Source organism: Sprattus sprattus (assembly GCF_963457725.1).
Source record: "Sprattus sprattus genome assembly, chromosome: 12".
NCBI classification, from domain to species: Eukaryota; Metazoa; Chordata; class Actinopteri; order Clupeiformes; family Clupeidae; genus Sprattus; species Sprattus sprattus.
In genome coordinates, this window is record NC_137910.1 from 23804225 (window position 1) to 23827448 (window position 23224).

A 23224-nucleotide genomic window follows, 5' to 3' on the forward strand; every position below is an offset into this window, starting at 1 on the left:
GATTACACAGTCAGTATAGCCACACTGAAGATGAGATTCCCTGGCAAATCTGACAGTTTGGCAGCTGCATGTCTAAACAATGCAATGCTTTAGTCAGCGCTTCAGTACCACAGATATATTGAGAACAGTAGGATGAATTCACCTTATTGCATTTAGCAGATTTATAACATCAGGAGACCTACTTAAACCAGTTGAAGTGTTTAGATGTGACTGAATTACCAGACTAGTCTGCTGTGGGAATCATACCCACATCCTATATTGACCTACTTACTTAAAATAGGTTCTCTGCCAACTTCCATAACTAGCAATGGAGCAGCACTGTCTCTGCGTAGAGCCTGGCAACATTTCCTTTTTGGCATTGCGCAAATATTATGGTCTGCGGACGTCACAATAATTATAATCCTACTCCAAACCTCTGCTCAGCCCAGCAGAGGACCTTTCATATGGTGATACACAGTTTCCCTTTGAAGTGTGTGTGCTCCAGGGGAGACTTCTAAAATGTTTGGATTCACTTTAATATACTTTTAAACAAAGGGAAATTTTGAAACATTGTGATGCATATAGCAGTACTGTTCTTCTCTGTAGTCTCAGCTTGCATTTGATCTTCCTTTTGGGGTCGTCTTACACTGGCAGTGTTTGCTGTAAATGGTCTGGTTGCCATCGTTTCATTTGCATTGGCAAGGTTGGAAGAGGGGTTTGGTGAGACTTATTTCTGAGTGGAGACCGCTTAAAGACCAAACAGGGCAATACCTTTCTTCTAATATGTGTCTGATGGGGCTTATCATTGCCTACAGATCTTGTCCTTTCTCATGCCGTAGGTTTTAGGCCAGGTCAATATGCCTTTCCAGCCCGTTGGCTGTCTGTGTCGGATTACTCTGAAAGATACTGTCGCAGTTGCTGGAGCGGCCTCAAATTGTTTAGCATGTTGTGTAAAAATCAGTGATTGAAAAGGTCCCTGGACAGATCTGGCAACCAAATATATATATTTTGGCATACAAAATCTGTTGTGATAACTCCCCTTGGAGTTTCATTACAGTAGAGAGGGATTGGAACCTTAATCATAAGCACGGAGGCTAACAAGTTAAATGTGTTGCTTTTTCCCCTCGCATGTGCTAAGCAAACAAGACGGGAGGTATGATCCAAGCTGCTATGAAAGAATCCCCCACCTCAAGAGGTGCCACAATCTTATCCAGGAGAGCCCCCGTTGAGTTAGCTTCAGCTGCGTGACTTTCTTTCATGCCAGTTTTTCACTTTCGTCAACAGACGACAGTTTTATATTCTGTCTGCGATGAATGAGTTGTGTATTTCTCTAGTTCTCTGGTCAGTGAAGGATTTCTTGGGTATTTCTTTGGTCTGTTGTTCTGGCTTGTTGTATGATGGATTGGTTCTTGCCAGAAGCATTTCCAGCTATGCGTCTCAGAGGGAATGAGTTTGACCAGTCTAAAGGGACGTGGTCCACCTCAGATTCATCAGGACAAATCTGTTTTAACTCCTTTACAAGTCATATGGACTTCAATGCTAGCCTGTACTTGCTCTGTTTTTTGACATTTTCTACAAGTGGTTGTATTACAATAAAATGCCCCTCCATAATACTGATACAGTCTAGCACAGATTAATGACAATCTCTGTTTTTCTGTATATTCCTGTTTAGCCTTTACATTAGCCCAACGGAAAAGCTACTGGGGCTTGTGAGATACTAAAGAAATCAACTCATTGTGTTGATTTCTCATTTGTGTAATTAGTATGTACATCCTTGTTAATCAAACACCAAAGAAAAGAGCAATCCACGTTTTTCTCTATTCTAAGAGTATCTCATACTTATAAATAGACATTTGGTATTCATTTCAGTTGGTGTTTAAAAGTTATTATCAGAATCAGCATCAGCATAGATGTGAATGTAAACAGAATGTTGTTGCAACTCCCTTTTTTGGCCACTCTGGGAGGAAAAATGGTTGGCAAATTCTTGTGCCGCTTCAATTGCACTTCATCATATTCTCAATACTTATTTCATGTCTCTCCAGATGTAACCAGTGTGGCAATGACATTTGAGCTGCACTGTCTGATTTCTGGAACAGAATTTACATGAATCAGGCAGAAGCCCATGTAGAGCACCAGCAGGACCACTATAGGAAGAAAAAAAACGCCAGCCAGTGATGTACTTGAACTTGAGCATAGTTTAATACATGGGTTCTCAAAGTGCGGCCCGGGGGCAAATGGCGGCCCGCGGAAACATTTCTGGCGGCCCGCAATAACATCTGATATTATCTGTAAGATCTGTAAAACTATTAAAACTGTACATTGCTTTCAAAGGATGAATTTCCGTTTAGTGGTGTTTAACTAGCCTGACTACGTCAGACTTTTCATCGCCGGCTGTTTTTGAGTCCAAGCCAATCAGAAAAGAGAAGGCGGGCTGAGAGCCGTGACTGACAGAGCGGGTACACCAATGATTTTAAACTTCAAACGAGCACCCCGTCATGGGAAAATAAACGTTAACGTTTTAGCCATTTGTCGCGCTCAGTCGTTAGCTGCTCACACTTGACCTAACTCCCAGAAGGTTATCAAAGGAACAAGGAATATAGGCAGATAGGACTGTTGGGGATTTTGTGTGCACTGCAATTATTCTAGTTAGCCTGTTATTTAATTTAAATGTGTTTGGTGCTTTGGTAGCTGGTATTGCCCCTTAATAAGGCCTATGCTGGGCAAGGCACAATGAGATTGTTCTTTAAGTTATTCACAAAATGGACTGCACCTAGGACTGTTTGGTATTGTGTGCATTGCAATTATTCTCAAGGTTTTGTCGTTAAAATGTGTTTATGGCAACAAATGGGATTTTTTTCTTCTGTTTCTTCCACCCCCCTGGCGGCCCTCACTTCAATGTTGGGTTCCTGAATTGGCCCTCACCTATCAAAACTTTGAGAACCCCTGGTTTAATACATTCTAACTAGATTAGGAGGAGCAGTCTCTGTAGGAGACAGCTTTTTACACTTTGCTGATTAGTGTAAAAAATATATGCATAGTGGTAGATTTTTTTTTTTGCATGGAAAAGCTCATTATCTGCCCTAGCCACTCTTTGGAAATGAAAAGTGGGCTGTTGAAACAAAAGGATTAGGTTTTTGGTGTCTGCAAACTTTCCTAAATCTGATAGGAAAACACCCTTTCACTCTCACACTTTATCTAAGGGTAGACCCAGGGCTGCTCGCCAGTGAAATGATATCCGTCAGATTGATTTCTTCGTACCTGAAAAGATATTCCTCCCCAGCGACAACTGTCTAATCCTACTGCAACAAAAGTCTAATCCTACGGAAAAAAGGGCTCATGCATAGACCAGCCACACTGCAGGTCACTGGCAAAAGATGGCAATTAAGATGTCTGTAGTGTAGGGAGTAATTTGATGTGACATTTCCCATACAGAATGTAGTAATTATGTTTCTTTTTGTTTGTGTATTTTTCTTAAAGGTTGCTGCATTTTGCTCAGTTGTGACTTTAAACTCATCAGTGACTCATAGCATGTGGGAATGACCGACCATTGTATTTTGTGTGTGTGTGCTGTGAATATCTGAAAATCATTTTGTCTTGTTTTCACTCAAATTTTTTTCTGAAACGCCTGCAGAGAAAAGTGGCAAAAGACATTTAGGATTATCAAAACAGGGGACTTGGGCAAAAAAACTGCAGCCTCACTGTCAATAGCGCCCAACAGGCCATTTTAGCATGTTCATTAAGGGAGTGTCATTGTGGGAGTGTTTTTTGGGGGGGTCTTTTGGGGGGTCTTTGGGGTCTTGTGAAAGGCACTTGTTCCACAGCGGTGAGCCTCATGTGTGCTTTGCCATCTCAGCGCTGGGCACTGCTCACACTGGCTGAATAGACAGCAGCCATTGTGCTCACAGATAATGCACTTCAATCTTCCTTAATGTCATCGTCGTCAGCGCGGCCCAGTAGACTGTCAGAAAAAAAGAGCTTTTTATCCCTCTCCCCCAAGAGCTCCAATACATCTAGACAAGAATGGGAAAGTTTTAATATTTAAGATTACAGCCCCATGTGCATTGTGTGTCATGCTCAATGTACCAAAACCGGAGCACAAAAGGGTTTGAAAAATCCTTGAAAAAAATGTTGTTGCTAGAAATCCAGGGAATGAAAAGTGTGGGAACAATGCATGCCATGGCATGGCATAAAATAGATAGGCAGAGGGTTTTCTTGGGTGATTTCGCTTAGTTTCATCCATTTTTCGGCAGAGTCATAACACTTAACATTATCATCACTCGTAACCAGCAGAGGTAAATGCGAGACAAGATAATCAATTCTCTACATTACAGTGACCAGCGGTGAAAGTGAGAGATGTTGGACGGCTAATTGCACACATTAATGGCGCTTGGCTTTGCGATGGCGGCCTGGCGAAGACGTGCACATTAAGAAACAATTAATTTTCAATACTTTTCCCACTCTTGGCTGCACTGCGGCTTCTTATAACAAGGAGCCGTCGTTGATAAGTCATTTCATGCTTCATTTCGAGAAGCGCACGCAGGGGGTTCTGGGTAGGGTCATATGGATAACACACCAAACGAGTGGAGAGACTCTTACCCCCCAGCCCACTCCATTTCAACAGCTTGCCCTGATAAGAAAATTGCCAGGCCTCGTTTTTTTTTTTTTGGCCCAGGAACACTATACTTTAAGGTGTCATGCAGGCTCACCCCAATAAACAAAACTGCCACCATGCTTGTCATTTGTGCACCCACAGTCATTGCACAAGGAATTATAATGACCCGAGTGCAAATGGTTGGCGCTATCAGACCGATACCTGCCTAGAGGGAGGCTGAGGATCATCAGTCTGTATGGTCTCTGTTCAGGGTGACCCATTTTAAAAGGGAGGGGAAAAAAACAGAAGGATAGAAAGCAGAGGAATATAACTCTGATTGCTGTTTTAATATTGCACTGCTCTACGCCCATCCGTGTATTAAGAATTAACTGCGTCTGGGATATCTCGGGCGAAGCTGTTTCCAGGAGTTTTAAAAATGTATCCTGCAGTATAATTGTTAAAAGACCTTGAAATTGTTTGAAATGAGAAGATCTCTTGACTAATATAGCCTTATCACTTTATGCCTAACCATTTCAATTCATTAAAGCACTGCCGCATGTTTTCACAAAGGTGTGGGACTGACTCTTGCTGGCTTTCAGCATTCGCATCCCCCTGGGGCAAGCCAGTTTTATCACCCCAATACAGTTGACATGCTGATCAGCCAGGAGCCTCTGTAGAAGTGAGATTATTAAGTCGAGTGATTGTGCTAAATCCTTTATGACTCAGGATATGACAACTAGTTGATGTTGGCGAGGGGGTTTGGAGGTTCCCAGTTGGCCGCTTCCTGTACTGCAGTGGCCACCGATAGGCGGTATAATCTGAACAACCTGAAAAAAATGTAAAGGCCAGCATTAACCTTGGCAGCTCCATGCCAAATTGTCAATTATATTGATTCAAATTGAGGCCCGTGTGACGCTGAATGCGGCATTTGGGGCGGGAGATGTGTGAGCAGCATACGGCACCTGTGGAATCGCAAAATGGCAGCTTTAATGTCAGCCGGAGATAGGAGGGAAATTCAGATGGGAGAGGCAGCCTGACTTCAGGACCGAGCCATAACCTCCCCTGCATGTTTAAGCTGATGAATAATAAGACAGATCCATTTTTGTGTAAGAAAATGATGAAGCTGCTCAACCTTAGGGTTTCCTGCAGCACACTTGATGGTAGCCTATAGAATCTTATCTTTTCAATGTCCATTAATCAAATGGACCGCATTATGATCTACACATAATGAACACATTTAGTATATACATCTCCGTAGTGTAATAGCAATGATCAGTTTGCTTATGTTAACCTGAGAAACCTAGAAATATGTACATATATACTGTAGAAGTATAGACATTGAATCAGCACAGCTCTGAACTAGCTATGTTGTAGCTCCGTCTGAGATACTTCCATATACAAAGGCCAGTGTTATCATTAAAAAAAGCCTCATTGTAGGCAAGGTTAGAAAGCGTCTTCATATGCATCTATTCGCTGTTTACTCTGAAAACAACCATTTTCTAAAACGAACAAACCCCTCTTGGTTTTTTTTAACTCAAACTCTGAAGGTAAACATTTATAAATGAATTATTCAGTGGCATGTTTTTTGCAGCAGAGAAGCTCCAAAAAATGATCAGTTCCCTTTTGGCAGACAGTTAATAAATATCAGTCAAAAAATGTCTATTGTGTTCCGGGCTGGACGTAATGAAGTGTTTGTGGTTGTGCAGTCAGTACTGTGAGTACCCGAGCTCAGAGAGCTTTAATCTCGCGCTGTAACATTAGCATGCTTATTTGATGTACTGGCTTCATTGTCCGCCTGTGCTGCTCGGGAGCGACGTGGCCAGGATGCCTTTTTTAAAAATCAGCTTCATATTCATCAGGACAATTTGTGGACAGACAGAATGTGGGGATGCAATCTATTATATGAAATAAGCTGATAATAATGGAATCACAGGCTGGGGTTTTTTCCCCTTCTTTTTTTTTGCGGGAAAGGGGAAGGCAAGGCTTTGAGAATTTCATTAAAATTCATGAAATTTTTCGTGATGGAGTAAGATGTCCTTGTTTGGCGGAGCCTCTTTTTTTTTCCACATTGATCAATTAAAATGCAATTATGTGCCACACAGTTCACACTTTCATTGCCTTTAGCTCCCTGAGTGCCATGGTTTTATGTGTTGATTCATGTCAAATGTTCTTAGGGAGACTGTGAAAGGGGTCAGGCATTGGATTCATGAGATGTCTTTCAGGCGGCCAATCGCGGAGCACAATGGGCAGATTTATGACAGAGGCATGTGACGAAACCGACTCCCCTTTCAGAAGCTTGCTTAATTCTCTAAATTGCATGAATATAAATGAAAATCGTTTTTGTAACACGTTTGATTCTGAATGGTTCACATTGTGAATCAACATAGATAAAAATCTCCTTTCTGGTCAGACATAGAACAATTTCACACTTGAAGTTTCTACTTTTTTTCTTCTTTTTGAAACACTCATCATGTCTTCTCTATCTTTTAGGCTTATGTAACTGTTGAGTTCCGCATTCTTTAAATTCATCGATAATCCCTCACCAATGGCTTGTTCTGTCACTCAAAACCCCACCACCCCACCCCCCAACCCATCCCGCCCTGTGTGCACGGTTTGGGCCGATCTCTATCAGTGACGCAGGCTCACCCGGTCTCCTGGCATCTTCCCCACTAGTGACTCACGCACATGACAAAATGTTCTCATGTCAGAGAAATGAATGGTGGCAGTCTGCAGCGGCTGATTTGGACAGTGTTAGGAGAAAAAAAAATGACATGATTGCAGCTTCAATGGAACCGCCATAGTGAATAACTGGAGTCCCATCCAAAAATAAGAAAGGAAAGGAACACAGTCATATTGTAGTTTGACCATTTCCTCTCCGTTCCTCTGTCTCGTCAAGATAGTGCTGAATGCTTTCTCTGAGGTGCACGAAAGTGCAGAGTATTCATGGCAAGTGGACTGAAAAAGCAAAATCATCCTGTCTATCACACCTGCTGTGGCTGAACACTTTTTTGTTTGGGTTTGTTTTGTTTTTAATCTGAGGTCATCTGTCTGGCAATCAAGCGGAATGGCTCGGAAAGAGAGACGAGAGATGCTTTCTGAGTTTTTGGATGCAGTTGCATAGGTGCTAGGAATATGTGTGATGTTTCACACTCGACAGATGCAGTGCTTGGCATGGAGTCCATAGCAACTTGGCAGTGCCCGCTGGACCCTGTCATGAGTTTTTGAAAATCCTGAGGAGGCAACCGCCATACCAGGATTCCTTCCATACCAAGGCATCCTGAACCCGCTTAAGCATTTATGTCGAAGTGCAGTAAAACTTTAGTGGCGGAATTGGATTTCCATGCCCTTATATTGTGAGAATGAAAGGGTTATCAGGCTTATCTGTGACATGTTTTATTGTCAGTAGTGCATTTTAAATGCTTGGAGAGAATAGATGATGAAGACATTTATTGCGATCTAAAAGATTTTAATGCTTCACAAATGCTCTATCTAATATAACACCTACATATATGTCTATGTATCTATGTCTTTGTCTGAACTATTTGTGAGGTGAATTACCCTGAAATAATGGGCCTTCAAACTGTATGGAAATGAAAGCAATTTATGTGTCATTTTAAAATCGAATCGGAGCACCAACAAAGGCAAAATTGGGAGACCTCATAAAAATGCAGGACTTGAATTTTGACCAACGAATCAGAGAAACAAGTTGTTTGGGCCAGTCCTGCTGTAACAAAAATGCTGTTCCCACACAAATATGCTTGTGCGAGATAATTAGTTTTCCTAAGAGCTCATTTCCAAGTACATGCTTTTTCAGATTGCCAGTATTAGCCTGTTCGCTTTTCAATTTTGCATTAGGACTCTCCAGCTGAAGTCAGGCTTGGTGTTTCATTTCATACTGATTGATCCGTTTCACCTCCTCTTACTCTGTCTGCATGCAGCACTAAACCTTATTATTGGTTCAATACATGATGAGGCCGGTGTGTAGCTTGATATTGTGTATACGGAGGAAAAAGTAAACCTTTTTCGTCTGAATTTCAAAAAAATATACCCTGCCTCTTATGCCTCAGAGCCTCTCTCCAGTGCAAGGTTCCCTCAAGCTTTTAAGTTTTCCCCTCCTTCACTGCACCACTTTGGGCCGAAAAGAAGCAGAACCACCCGTATGCTTCCATCCACACTAAGAATGATGCACACCACCATTAAGTCCAGCAAAAGCAGGTGTGCGGTGAACACGGTGTCTTTCTCTGTCCTTCCGAACACAGAGATGATGGCAACGTACTGAGATGGTAGCATCAGTGTCGACCTCTGTGAACCGGCAGGGCTTCCACGCTTTGATCACCTTCCCTGTGATTTGGATGGGCAATGAAATAATCATTAACAAGCTCTGTGAAAGCTCTATCAAAGCCCTGCTAGAAATGCTCTTCAATAAATCAGAGACGCATAATAAGAGGCTGTGACACCTCACTGCAGAGTCTCCACCGGAATCAAATCTTGTGCGGTTTTACTTTTACCATTACGGTTGGTAAACCACACCTCAAGGTGGCACTTTTATTCTAGTCAAGGGTTGTTCATTAGTAAAAACTAAGTGTGAAGAAACTGTATATTACAAGTAAGAAGGAATGCCATTAAAACATTAATTATTTGACTAATGCAGGGATTAAGCATTTATAAACACACTTTACATTTGACAGCACAGAGGCTGTTCTCTTTGTTTTGGAAGATAACTATTATTAGTTGACCAGGCCATTTTCATTGTTCACTGGTAATTTAATATTAAGTACATAGATAGTAAAAGTAAAAGTATTATTTATTAGCCTAGATCGTGACAGAATGAAAGGAAAAACGTTTATGTTATTGCACTGTATTGCCATACCGGCTCTGGACCCATTCTTACATAAGCTAAAAGGTATTTATGGTAGTAAGGGGCTTTTCGGGTCACCTGATCAGAAGACAAATATCTTAATATCCGACTTTAAGAGAGAGGCGATGTTTTCCTCTGTTGATGGACATGGATATATACAGACAGATTGTGTTAATTTGTGCAAAGATACTGAACATGGACTATGAGTTGTGGTATATGAAATCCCTACATGAATGACATTGCCATGCCAAATAAAACCAGAGTCTTGGTTCTTGTACTGAGAAGTGAGGAATAAGTAATGGTCTAAACTGGATGAGGAAATATTTAATTCTGAACCATGTCCCTCTTTGTAATGCATATTCATTTTTGGAGAGTTCTGTGTGCCCTTGGACAGGTCAGTCGTTCTCATTTAAATTTCACACCTGGATTGTCCTTTGGAATGAAATCTTTTGCAAGTCAAGAAATATGGTTCTGCCTTAGCTGTCAAACTGCTCAGTTAGGATCTCTGATAGGGAATTTGGAATATGAATGAATGCTCGGATACAAGCACAGATTGTAATAGAGTGGTTATAAAGGTAACCTGGGTTAAGTTACATATATAAGTCCTGTACAGATAAATGCAGTCAGGCACTGCCCCAACCAAATGGGTTTGGTTTGATTAGCAGCTTAAGCAGACAACTATTCTGCACATTGGTGTATCACACTGAGCCTCTGTTCTTCCTCTGACACACACTCTTTATATTCTGACTGTTTAATTTCAAATCCTGCAGGTCAACCCATGAAAGTGTTCTGAACAGACTGACACACACACACACACACACACACACACACACACACACACACACACACACACACACACACACACACACACACACACACACACACACACACACACACACACACACACACACACACACACACACACACACACAAACACACTGATCTTCTCCTATGTCATTAATCTTCAGCATAGCAGAGCTGAATACATCCTTCTCTATGGAGAAAGACAGGGAAAGATGGAAGAATCGGCTCCAGTAAACATCTCTGCCCCCCCCCCCCTCTCTCTCTTTCTCTCTCTCTCCCTCCCTCCCTCTCTATCTCTTTCTCTCTCTCTATCTCTCTCTCCCTCTCTCTCTTTCTCTCTCTAAAAAAAATCTCTTTGTTTTTCTGCTTTATTGCTGCCATTTTCCTTTTTAAATTTTTTTTAAACTGCCATCCCACAGGCTTGTTTTGTATAAATGAGCAGAGGGCCTGGTGCAGATGTACCTTCTGTCTCTCTGGTCAGAAAGACGGTGAGGGGGCTCCGATCGAAGCGGCTGTTAGCTCTGCACCAGCACTCGCCCCATTTCTCTGAGCCGCAACAGAGGCTCCTCAGTGCAGTGCTTACACAACGTGAGAGCTCCATCTAGGTTGTTCCAAGTGGTATTGCCAAGGGCTTCCGACATTAAATATTGAAATGGACCCCTTCACACAAAGGAATTGATCGCATCTTACAGCTTTAAAAGGTTTTGGTGTGGTATCTCTCATAGAACACATCTATACAGGGATTGACAATACAGGTAATGTTGATTTTTTTCAGTCTTCAGTCAGAGACAGTTGTCAACAGGACGAAGTGCACAGTATTTAATAGGACTTAAAGCTGTCTTATCAACTACGGCTGGAATGTGATTAGGCGTGTGTGTATCTGGATGACCTTCCAAAAGAACATGTTACCGTCATTATAAGCGAAGCATATGCAGCCTGATGTATGATTTAAGCTGCTGAATGTGAGATCAAACATCTGGATGCTAGCGGGGAAACAGAATCGAGTCACTCAAGCACCGAAATGCAGAGATATTTTTCTTCCACTACAGCTTTGAGTTTTTTTCCACCCTGCCTCCCTCTCTCTCCCTAACTCTCTTTTTCTTTCTCCCTCTCTATCTCTTACGTGTGTGTGATGTGGAGATTACTGCTGCCTTATTCGGCTATAGCAATGTTGCAATATGGATTCTGTCATCAAGTAGGGGAAGAACCAAAGGCATAAGAATGCTGCAGGGCATTTCCTCTGTGATGTCACCAGCACTACTCATTTGGCCCATCACCCTACTGAGTTGAATAGGCCTCCATTTTGGCTTTTGACAGTGAGATTTATTACGTCTCGAGTAGCCAAAATCCAGTGTGAACACAATGTAGTCTGCATGCCAATGGGCACTGGAGAGTGCGGTAGCATTCTCCACACACATTCTCACCTCCATTTGGATATCTGTGCAACATGCTACTGTCTCTCTCCCCGAGCACGTGTTTTTCTGCCCAACTCCGCACCCCATTAGATATGCACTCCCTGTATCCAACACACAGACAGTGAGAGGAGGAGGAGGAGGAGGTAGTAGTGGTGGTGGTGGAGTTGGAGGAGGAGGAGGAGGTGGTGGAGGAGGCGGAGGCGCACCCTCGAGTTCATATGCGGCGTTCGTTTCTCACAGCGCCTCACCGCGCTCTTCAAAGTATTAGGCGACGGTTGCTCGGAAATGAAGTGTCTCTCATTAACGGCTACATGTTTGACAGGCTGCTCAGTCGGGCCCGGTGAGCGGACAGGTGGGCACGTAAAGGTGATTGGGGCTCTTGAGTTAGGTGTGTGTGTGTGTGTGTGTGTGTCTGCGTGAGTGTGTGTGTGTGTGTGTGTGTGTGTGAGTGAGGAGGCTCATTTCATGCAAGGTTACACACATCAGTCATTTGGGCTATGGAAGCTGCTGCTCTTTCTCTCACTCTTTATTTCTGTTGTTTTATCCTTTCTTTTTCTGAAATTACATGTGGAACACCCCAGCGAGAAGGCGATGAACCTTGAAAAGAAAACGTCTTCCATGGAACTCTCAAGGGGCCCTGTGCGATCGTCAGGAGCGTGTTAGTGCACGGTTAGGAAGCCGTTCAGAGCCCCGTCGTCTTGATAAAAACCCATATAGATTTCCCATCACCGGAGAATCATCTCGTTCAGTCTCTAGTCAAAGCGTGTCCTCCCACAGTGGCTCTAGCATGTCCACAGGGACATGTGTTTATAACGTTGAAAGAAAATTAAGAGAACAGAAAGCATAACCAAAGGATGAATAATTTCAATCAATCAATTGTACATCCTTTCATTTGAAGTAATGATGCTTTAAGGCGGCTGTTACGCCGATTCTAGCCAGAAGAAGCAGTCATCCCCTTGCAAATCATAGGTCTTGGCAGAGTAGTGTTTTCAAAGGGATGCTCGTCTGATTGTGGCGACTGTCTTTCAAGCTCCTTTGTCCCCATTTTTATCTGCTTCCCCCCTCGGAAGATCATCTCTCTGTGTGAGGCGGTTAGGCTGAATTGAAAGTGATTGCCAACAGACAGAGGGGTGGGCGGACAGCGTGCGTTAGCCAAAGTGTCCTCCCACCTGAAGAGCCAGCCCGCCAGAGTGAAAATCCCGGACACCATTTGGGTAAAAAACATCGGCAAAGGGTGCGCGGCGGCTTGCGTGGCAGGGAGAGAGCAGATGGAAGCACTGCAGCTCTGTCATAAAATATACATGTTGGGATATGGAGGCCTCTGAAGAAACGCCTAAAAGAAAACTGTCATCAGCAATTTTCCTCTGGGTTGCTCTCTGTTATTGTGTGTGTGTGTGTGTGTGTGTGTGCGTGAGTGGGTAGGTCTGTCTCTGAGAATGGGAGGATCATAAGGGTTAGATGGAGATAGAGCGATAGAGGGAGAGAAAAGAGTGTTTTCCTTTTTTGGGAGGGGGTTAGGGGGTAAGGGGGGGTCTAGTCAGAAACAGAAAATGCCCCACCTGTTACTCTGTGTGTCAGGTGGCTGTGCTGTGCGGGTTATTAAATAATGGGGCTTTTGCAGCGCTAAGCTGTGACAAGGGTGACCTGAAAATGAGGTGTACCTCCACCCAGCTCTCCTCTCTCACTCTCCGTCCCTCACTCCTTTAAAGAGCTGGGGGAAGCAGTGGGGTTTGTCTGAAAGATTTGTGACAGGGAAGGGAGGTAAATCGCTTTTCTCTCTCTTTTTTTTGGGTGGTGGTGGGGGTGATGTGGGGGTTGCACGTGATATATATGCAGGGGTACTGAGGGGTTCTTTAAGGTGTTGATAAATCTCTTCCTGTGCAGCACTTAAAGCTTCTACAGATGAGAAGCTTAAGTGTTTTTACCCCCCCCCCCACACACACACACACACACACACACACACACACACACAGTCATAGGGAAGCCTTTGTCAGGGATGCATGAAGAGCCTAAGCTTAAATCTGCAGAGGAGAATGCTGCACCGAATGGAATATTTTTGTCCTGTGCCTGAATGTGCTGCTTGTTTCTCCATTTTCAGACATCTCTGAGGAGCGTGTTAGTCACCACTGTATTTTCTGTCATAAAGAATTCAAGCAACATGTTCCTGGAAGTCATTACAAAGGAAAAATATTTTTCAAGTTGTACATTGCTTAACTAAATTTGAGAGACATGGTTTGCAGCCGAAATCTCAGTGTGGTATGTGGTAATTTGGCAGGAGAACTAGGGCAGTAGATTGCGGATCACTTTGTATTGTCTTGTGCTCTTCTTCTTGTGCGATTGTGTATAGGAGCGTTCAGATATTCTTTTTGACACCACGCATCAAAGTCGTCCTTGTTCCTCAGTAAATCACCCTAGTCTTTCGCCCATTTATTTAAGACTTACTTACCTGCAATATTATTAATTTTGTCCTGATGGCCTGTAAAAGAATTTGTCTGGTCAGCATTTTTGTCCTCTCCTCCTCACCTCCAATACTAATAGACCTCATAACAACTTTTACTTCATATCCTTTTTTATGCATGCACAGTCACCTGTGCAGGAGCACTCAGAAGTGGCATTGAAGTTAACCTTCAGTCATTATCTGAATATCCAGACTTCAGCCAATAATACTCAGTGGGTTACCATGGTAGATATCCTTCAGCAGACTCTACAGTCGTGTGCCTTTTGTTTCTTTACTGCTTGGGAACACATATTCTTTTAGGAGACTGCCCCTCTATATGTGAAATCCAAAGTTGACACCAGTGTATATACTGTAAAGTCTAGTAAAAAGCAGTAGGCCTTTATGTGAAATCCGTTGACAAGTGCAATACTGTTTCTGGAGGTGATATTTTCAATTAATGTCATTGTGCCAGTGCCAGTGCCAGTGTGCTTTAACAGAACCTGTTTTCTAGTCTGTTTTTTAATGGAGGTTAGGTATATAGTTATAGTTATAGTCATACTTATGTAGTTATAGTTATGTAGTTTGCTTGTTTGTAAACTCTCATCTTCTCATCAAAAATGATCAACCACTCACGCCATGAAAGCATTGGAATGAGCACCACAGGACAGTGGGACATTGCACAACGAACGCCCCCAAAGATCAGCGGTTGCTCTCGCTGTATACAATGGCATCACCCAGCAACCCAAGAGATCAGTGCGAAAGCAGCCACCTCACACAGAGAGGACTTATACTGCCAGATTTATCTCGCAGGAAGGAAAACAAAATGATTCCCTCTGCTAGTGGTCCTGGAGTCTCAGCCCAAGGTTAAAGAGGAATTGCCCGCTTGACAGGGAGTAACACAGCAGGGGAATGATTGAGTGGAATGCTGTCATGAGTAAATGGTCTACATATTCTCTGCATGCATCAACATATATCTTTGTTCTGTATTCCGCTGTAATGCACACATAAAGGGGAACTAGACCGTAGAAGACCACTGATTAGAAGAACCTAGGAATAATTCAGAAGATTTGAGACAATTTTACAGCATTGTGCACTGTACATATGCTACTTGATTGCTTCGTGGGGTGAGAAATGTGTTCTTCACAAATTCACAGATGTCAGTAGTCTCTGATTTGAGAACGGCGAGGTGCCTGTGCCCATGGATATCTGAATTTTTCACAGTGCACTGCATACTATCATTCTTCTGTAATCATATTTTGGTTGTTGGTGCATGATAGCTTGCTAGCTTTTTGCCTTTTACCTCACAATACGCATGGATAGCATGCAAACACCATGAAGCTGACTCCTACAACTGACTCCATTTTGAGGTATGTGGTGGGCATAGAATGTAAGTGAATAGTAACAAGAACCTGGAATCTGAAACCTGGAACTGCAGCACCTCTTAAACATCCTCTTCCCACAACAGTTTCATACCACAACAAAACTAGACTACCTCATGCTATGAGGACAACCTCAGGGGTACACCTGCCCAAACAATTAGGCCTCTTGCTTTGTGTCACTCAGATTATCTTGTTTGCAATCCATGGAAGACACAGTCTGTGGAGTTCAGTTCCTTGTTTATCTTTTGTCTGAAAATAGTAGCGCACTTGTTCTTGCACCCCAAAGACACCCCCCCCCACACACACCCCCTCCCCCTCCGGCATCCTGCCAGGATCACACCAGGGGGACTGCGGGGGCAGCATTTTTTGACACTCCGAATTTGCATTTGGAGCACAAACAAAGTGCCAGCGCTTTCCCGGTGCTTGACAGCACTCAGTAATCACTGGGAAACGAGACCCAGCGCTGTTGTGTGCACTCCAAGACTGTGTCCATCACATGTTTATCCAAATAGGCTGCCCCAGCAGGACATATTTGTGTGGCTCTTCAATCTATATGGGTTATTTTCCAAGAAATAAACAACAAAAGACAATTGCAGAGCATTATAAATATTTCATTAATTAATTTACACACTGATAAAGACATAGCATGTGAAATCCAGGTACGGGATTTAGGCCTTAAATTTTCAGCATAAATGTAATGCCATTTAGCTGCTACAATCTGGGGTAAAATACCCATGATAGCTTTGTCAAAGTCCTTATTAGCTCCTTAACCTTTGGCCAAATGTCATACAGACCATAGTTGATAATCAGCACAAAATACACAGCACCCAAGCCTGACAGCCAGATCGCAGCTGTGCATCAAGTGTAACCTTTAGCGCTGTTTTGGAGGTTAACCCGCGAAGGGCTGGAGGATTGCTGGTCTGCCTTGCTGAGAGCGAGAAGAGGCACATGCATTGAGTGTTGCGGTGATTCCCCAGGCCATTACCTAATTTCCGTGTTTAGATATGTAGAATCAAAATCACATTATGCAGAAATGCAGCATAGGCATTTTGATACCCCCCTCCCCTACTGTGATTTGCATCTGTATGTGTTTTTTTCCCCACTTCTTCTCCTCCCCTTTCTCCACCGTAGGGGTGTATGCCATAGACCTCGGATCCTCTGCTACCTCTGCTGTTCCATTGTGCTGCATTGTGCTTAGGCGTACAGCTTTTTACCCCGTGCTACTTGGCTTCTCATGGTATGAACCCCCCTACCCCCCATCCCCCGCCCCCACCACCAACCCCACTGAGAGTACAAGCAGTGGGCTGGCTTATGAGAGTTCATCTGTCTGGCTTCCACTCATCTACTTCCAGAGACCAAGCACAGTGGGCCTTTGTGAGGCTTGAGCGTAAAAGCAAGCTCTGGATACTAGACTGGCTCTGGTTTACAGTGAGATGTTTCCCGGAAAGTAAAAAAGAAAAAAGAAATAGAAAACATCAATGACTGTGGGCTGTGATGTGCCAGGTGTGGTTTGATAGTGTGATTTGCAGTGGTTGCCTTCTTTATTTACCGTGGTACCCTCACCTCCCCCTCAAACCACCACTAGTGCTCCTTTGGCGATATCCTGACATAACAAAAGAGAATGCTACTGCTGAGTATAGTTGCAATACATCACGCAGTGACAAGCCTGTCTGGATCTGCAGTTCTTTCAAAGGCATTTGCGGTGACAAAAAAAAAGGTGCCAGCTTGGAAAGGCCTGGAAATTTTAAGTGATATTTAGCAAGATTTAAAAAAATATATATATAATTTGACTGTGTTTAATGTGAAGTGGATGTTACAGATCATTTACATCAGGGTGCCCATGGCACAGGCAATGATGGCAGTCACCTAGCGCGCAAAATGCCAGAGGGGTGCCACCGAAAAGTGTGTTTTATTTGTATTTATTTATTTTTGGAAGTGCACCCTGTAGAACCTGATAATGTAATAATTTCCCGATAATGTAATAACTCCCGATAATGTAATACAAATTCCTTCATAAGTCCCTAAAACATGTTATAAAACCTGATAATGTAATAATACCCTGATAATGTAATAAAGTGCATTTCCCAATAATTTTGCAAAACCTGATAATGTAATAATTACCTGATATTGTAATAACTTTGGTTGGTGCTGTAGCATCAGGTCTCCAGTTTCAGAGGTCCAAACAGTGAAGCTGTCCAGAGACCTGCTGCTTCACTATTAGCAGATACAGTATGTATTTTATATGATTGCGAATGCACAATTTTTACAATGGTGAAAGGGATATTCAGTGGTAATCAACTAATAGAGAAAAAATAAGAACATTTTGGTATGTTGTAGACCGGCAGCTAATGGGCACATAGAACATTGAGTTTCTAAGTCCTCATTGATCATCAATAGCTGACATTTCGCTATTTGATTTATATAAAATTCTCTTTTGATTTTGTGTGGCAATGTCCCTTAAAAATTACACTGTACCAGGCCAATCAAATCGTCTTTTGTCATTCGTCAGTCGCTCGGATTGGTTGTAGCGCCATTCCTATTGCGTGGCATTGCGTGCAGAGGCAACTTAACAGACAACCGTTAATCTCGCCCACACTGAAAATCGTGTTGTGCCAGACCCTTGTACAGCTTCTTGCTGTACAGGTTTGGCTTGCGAGGCTAAAGGCCTATACCATTGGGATCAAAATATGAGCAAAACAATAGTGGGTGGTTGTCTACACAGCATCACTACTTGGTCTGAATGACTGGTGTCCCAACATTTCAGCACTGACCAAAGTTTTTACAATATCAGGAATTTATTACATTATCAGGTTCTGCAAAATTGAGGCTAACCTGATAATGTAATAACTTCCAATTAATGTAACATTTTATTACATTATTGGTATGGCGATTGTTACATTATTGGGAAATGCACTTTATTACATTATTGGGATATTATTACATTATCAGGTTTTATTATATCTTTTAGGGACTTTTAGGGATTTTTTATTACATTATCAGGGTTATTACGTTATCAGGAAATTATTACATTATCAGGTTCTACACACCCTCTCTCAACGACTGTAGACAAGTGTTGCCTTCTTCTCAAGTAGGAAACTAGCACATGTTGTTAGACCATTGCTAGATAGGTGTGCTAGATAACTCCATGTGACAACCAAGTTTCACACATCAACAATTAGAGCTATGTTACCTTACCCTGCGTAGCCAGTTAACAGCTAGGTTTGCCCACAGCCAAGGCAAGGCTAAAACGCCTGTTAAAGCCTCAGAAGCTAATGTTTGCTACTTTGTGTCAGGGTTACATTACCTGTTGTTGTTTATGATGGATGGTTACGGTGCATAGTCTGACAGAAAATATAACTTCATCCAATATACAGCAACAAACAACTTTTACGAAACACAGATGTTGTGAGTCCTGCTCGTGTTGAAGTCGACCTTCTAGTGCAAAGCAAGAATCTCGCACCACACTAGCCAATGTCTCGTAACGTAAATGTTCAAACTTTAATACCACATTCTTGGATGCACACTAAATGTAGTGAAATTTCATCCATAGGGGGCGCTGCAACAGACATATTTCAATATCTAAACAACTGCTTAAGTTAGAATTTTGACATATAGTTTGCTCATGCATCTCAGTTCCATTTGGCTCTCTCAACAAAATGGCTGCCAAAAATGTGATTTTTCATATGCTAATTTGGTTGCTTGTCTTCAATAATATCTGTAAGTCATTCATATTTTCTACAATTAGACAATTAGCTCATAAACAGAAGGAGTATGTTGATTCCAACTATACCCATGTCAGATACATTACCATGGGAGAGTACTCACCCGTAATGCTGGAAAGCTGCCTAACCAATTCATTGTCATTCAACAAAAACACTTTTAGATGGATTTGTAATCTTATAGGCCTAACATCATTTGAGACTAGGGGATTCTACTGTATGGGTACGGTGTGTTACAACTGTACCCAGCTGGCGACCTAACATGTTTTTTACTAGATACCACAATCACAATTATCGAAATGTGTCATTTTTAGAACATACTTCAAAGATCAGTTTAACTGTGCTATAAGGAGAAGATGCTGTTCAATGTGAAAGAGCAATGATGATATCAAACTATTAACCATGCATATCATCTTGGGCTGATAGGTATCTTAAGACTGGATATGTCCCCATCTTCAAACAGGCCACTAAGCATGTGCAGAACAAAAATCAGGCTTGCAGGACTTGCTGCCATTAAATGAAATGTAAGGTGTCCTAAATGTCCCTCTGCCCCTAAAAGGGTCACCATGATTCTCAAAAAGTATAAGTTAATTCTTGCCTAGGGCTCCAACACTGTCAGGGCCGGCTCTGATTTACATTCATTCTTTTATGAGTTCATTCCGTGCTAACGCTGTAGCAAACGCATGCATTTCGTATCTTGGTTTTGAGCTCACTGTTAAAACGAGTCCCATTAGTTCAGTATTGTCAGAGCTAAGCTTTACCAACTAAACCGCAGGAACAATAACAGACAATCAGATTAATGAGCGACCATATACTATACTTTCCTTCAGGTCTGACTCAATATAATAGACTCTGGCCCAGGGCAGCTCTCCTAGGGTTTGAAGTAAACATTACAAATGTCAAATTACCGCCGGCCTCGTGAAAGAATACATTCCATATAACGCAGTGTGCTCTCAAAAGCTCCTCTTTCTACAGCTCTATCCTTACTTTGTTATGACCAGGTGTAGAATCAGGCTGTCTGGAAAAATGATGCAAGAGTCAGCCATGTGACACAAACACTGAAATACAAGGTCACCAATTAGATTATTTGTTTTACCTTAATTTTGAGCATTTGTCTTTAACAATGTCAACAATATTTTTTAACCTAGTTAGTCACTATGGTTATCCCTATAGGAAGAGTGCTGGTAAATTCCCTGTTTGCATCAGGACCATATTTTCAGGTTTATTTAGCTAACAGAAAGCATCTTTTGTGAGTGAATCAATCAGAAAACCACTTTTGTTCTAAATATAAATGATGAAATATCAATAATAATAGACTTGGTACTGGCATACAATAAAAGTTAACAAGTAAATAATATATACTGTACATACACAAATAATGCTTTCCAAAACAATGAATCCTACATTCCATTTATACATTTTGCAGACATGTTTAAAGCAACTCAGGGTATTCTGGAAGTATGCGTTTCATGGGCATGAGGGCTCCCTGGGCACTGAACCCTGTATATTGTTAGCACCTGTTTTAGCAGCTCAGACACAGGGACACTTTTCAAACTGATTCAAATTTTATATCTTACACTGATAACATCATGACATTTTTTTTTGGCTCAAGGCTGGATGTCTGTCTAACACATTGAATGCAGTGACAGCAGCCCATTAAAACGACGTGTTGTAGCTTGAAGCGTAACGCTGGATGGAGAGGTGGGATCAAAGGCAAGGGAAAGAGGTGGCTGTAGACCGTACCATTTCTGATGCCAGGGGAGACACATCAAATGGAACGCTCCTAGGCCAATGGGCATCAGCCTGGAGTCTTGGATCCAGCTACCCCACATGGCTCAGTGTGTTTCACACCTCCATTTCCCTCACCTGAATTTATAATGCTGTCTCTCTCTCTCTCTCTCTCTCTCTCTCTCTCTCTCTCTCTTTATCCTTTTTTTTAACTGCAAGACTTTAATGTTGATTTGTACTTTGGCACATCATGTGACAATGGGGTTCTCTGTTCATTTGGAAGCAGAAATTGTGGAACTGAGATCAGAGAGTCATGCGTGAGATGCGGCTGAGCGGCTGTCTTCTCTCTGTGCGACCTCCCTTGACCTGTAGTTGTAATTCCCAATTAGTGACGTATGCATGGCTGAGTTTCATTGAGCATCAGTGGTTTCATTTTTTTTACCCCCCCCAACTGCCAACTGTATAAATCACCTCTTTGGAAGTGAAAATCAAAGAGATATGTGAACCACAATAAACATTCTGGCCCAGGTTTACTTTCAGTGACTGCGTTCTGTGAATGTTCACACCAGCAAAGGGCTTTATGTATAGAGAAGGTAATGCATAGAGTCATTGCATTGTACAGTGTTTTCCTCTAAAGGTTCTCAGCGTTTGTATTTAAGCTCAAGGTTCTAATTGAAACATGCCTAACCCATAGACCCTACTTCAAGGCGAAGGAGCTCATTACAGTTGTAAACTGATATTAAAGCTTTGAAGGGATTCTGCCACTAAAATGTTTTTAAGCACTGAAAGGTTTTTCGGAAAATAATTTGCTCCAAGAGTGTAAGCAAATGTTTCCTGCCACCAAAGATCATGTACCATGTTTAATGTAATTTAAAGTTGTTGTTATTTTCATTGTAGCATGACACATTAGTCGGAAACAACTTGACTTAAATATATAACTGGGCATATTAATCACCCAGCCGTTTTATTTTCTTGAAAACAATCCAAGAATATAAATCACAAAAAAAACAGGCAAGAAAGGAAATAAAAAGAGTGAGGCTCAGAATACATTTTCAGATAGCAGATCTTATGATACTTGCTTTTTTCAGTTGCAACACAAAGATAATTCTTTTACTAATTCTTGATCTATAACTACTAATAGCATACAAAATCACAAATCTGTTGCAGAAATTGTGGATCAACAGCATGTTATGTTCATGCCCCCCTACCTCTGTGGCTTTCAGACAGCTTACACATTTTTACTTTCATTCTCCTTTGTTTTTCTTTCTTTCTTAAGGAGGGAGGGGAGGGTGGGATGAAAGTTAATATCTTGTCAAAAGCGATGTGAGTTGATTTGCATGTATGCTTATGTGTATTAGCTGTGCTTTCAAACACAATTAATACCCCCCAACTCACCACTGGTAAACAGTTACATTGTTTTGTTTTAAAGTAAACACAAAAATGACACGTTTAAATAATTTTATCTATGTGTGATCTTTGTTTCTAGCCTTGTCCTGCCGTCGATACACACCTGCAGGGTCCTGTGTTAAGCTTTTTCTATTCTCTGAAGTTATTTGTCCAAGCCTAGCTTTCATGAACCTTTATTCTGTCCCTAGAATTTGGAATGATCGGAGAGAATACTGTAAAAAGTCAGCGGCCGAGGTCAGTTCATGACACAAAGGGTCAACAGGAGCAAGATGAGTCTGCTAAATTTATGGCACAAACTGGTAATTGAATAGTTATGTTTCTTTCCTTTGATTTTGTTATCTAAACTTAATTTCCATCTAAGCTTCTTGCATGCTCTCTCTTGTACTGCACCCTTTTTTAAGTGACAGTGTTTCTTACTCTGATTTCTCTCTCTTTCTCTCCTTTATGGTCCGATATTAAAAACTCATTAGATAGATCTCATACTCTCCTCAGTGTGTCTACTGTACTTTCAGAAAAGCATAGTCGATTTTCATGCTGTTTCATCGTTAGACCGCAGAAACCAGCAATAGAGTGTAATGATTGTTATTTCTTTAAAATGGGGAGATGATGCAGAAAACAAATTCATGTATTGCGAAATTAAAGGCATTTAAGACCTATGTCAGAAATGTTAAAATTCCTCGAGGAACTTAATAAACTGTTAGCTAAAATGACATAAGACATTGCCATGTTAATATGATCATTTCTCAGCATCCTAAGGGTTTCAGATTCCTCTCTTTACACACGTAGTTTAAGTAACTGTGAGGAGATTTCTCAGTTTGTCTCTGGACGTTCTACTTTTTGCTTTTCTGATTTTCTGTTTTCCTTATGATTTCCTACTCCATCTATTCTCATTCCGTCGGCCATAATA

The 23224-nt window shown here is 41.8% G+C and overlaps 1 protein-coding gene across 2 annotated transcripts in view; it reads left to right on the forward strand.

The window, feature by feature from the left end:
- The window catches only part of adgrb3 (adhesion G protein-coupled receptor B3), a gene marked incomplete at both ends in the record, with an annotated part of 138723 nt that overhangs the window by 34937 nt on the left and 80562 nt on the right, over positions 1 to 23224 (forward strand). For both annotated transcript variants that reach the window (XM_080848272.1, XM_080848273.1), the window contains one exon: positions 22506 to 22616. In XM_080848272.1, the coding sequence (XP_080704398.1) occupies positions 22506 to 22616 (111 nt within the window). The remainder of the gene's footprint in view (positions 1 to 22505; positions 22617 to 23224) is intronic.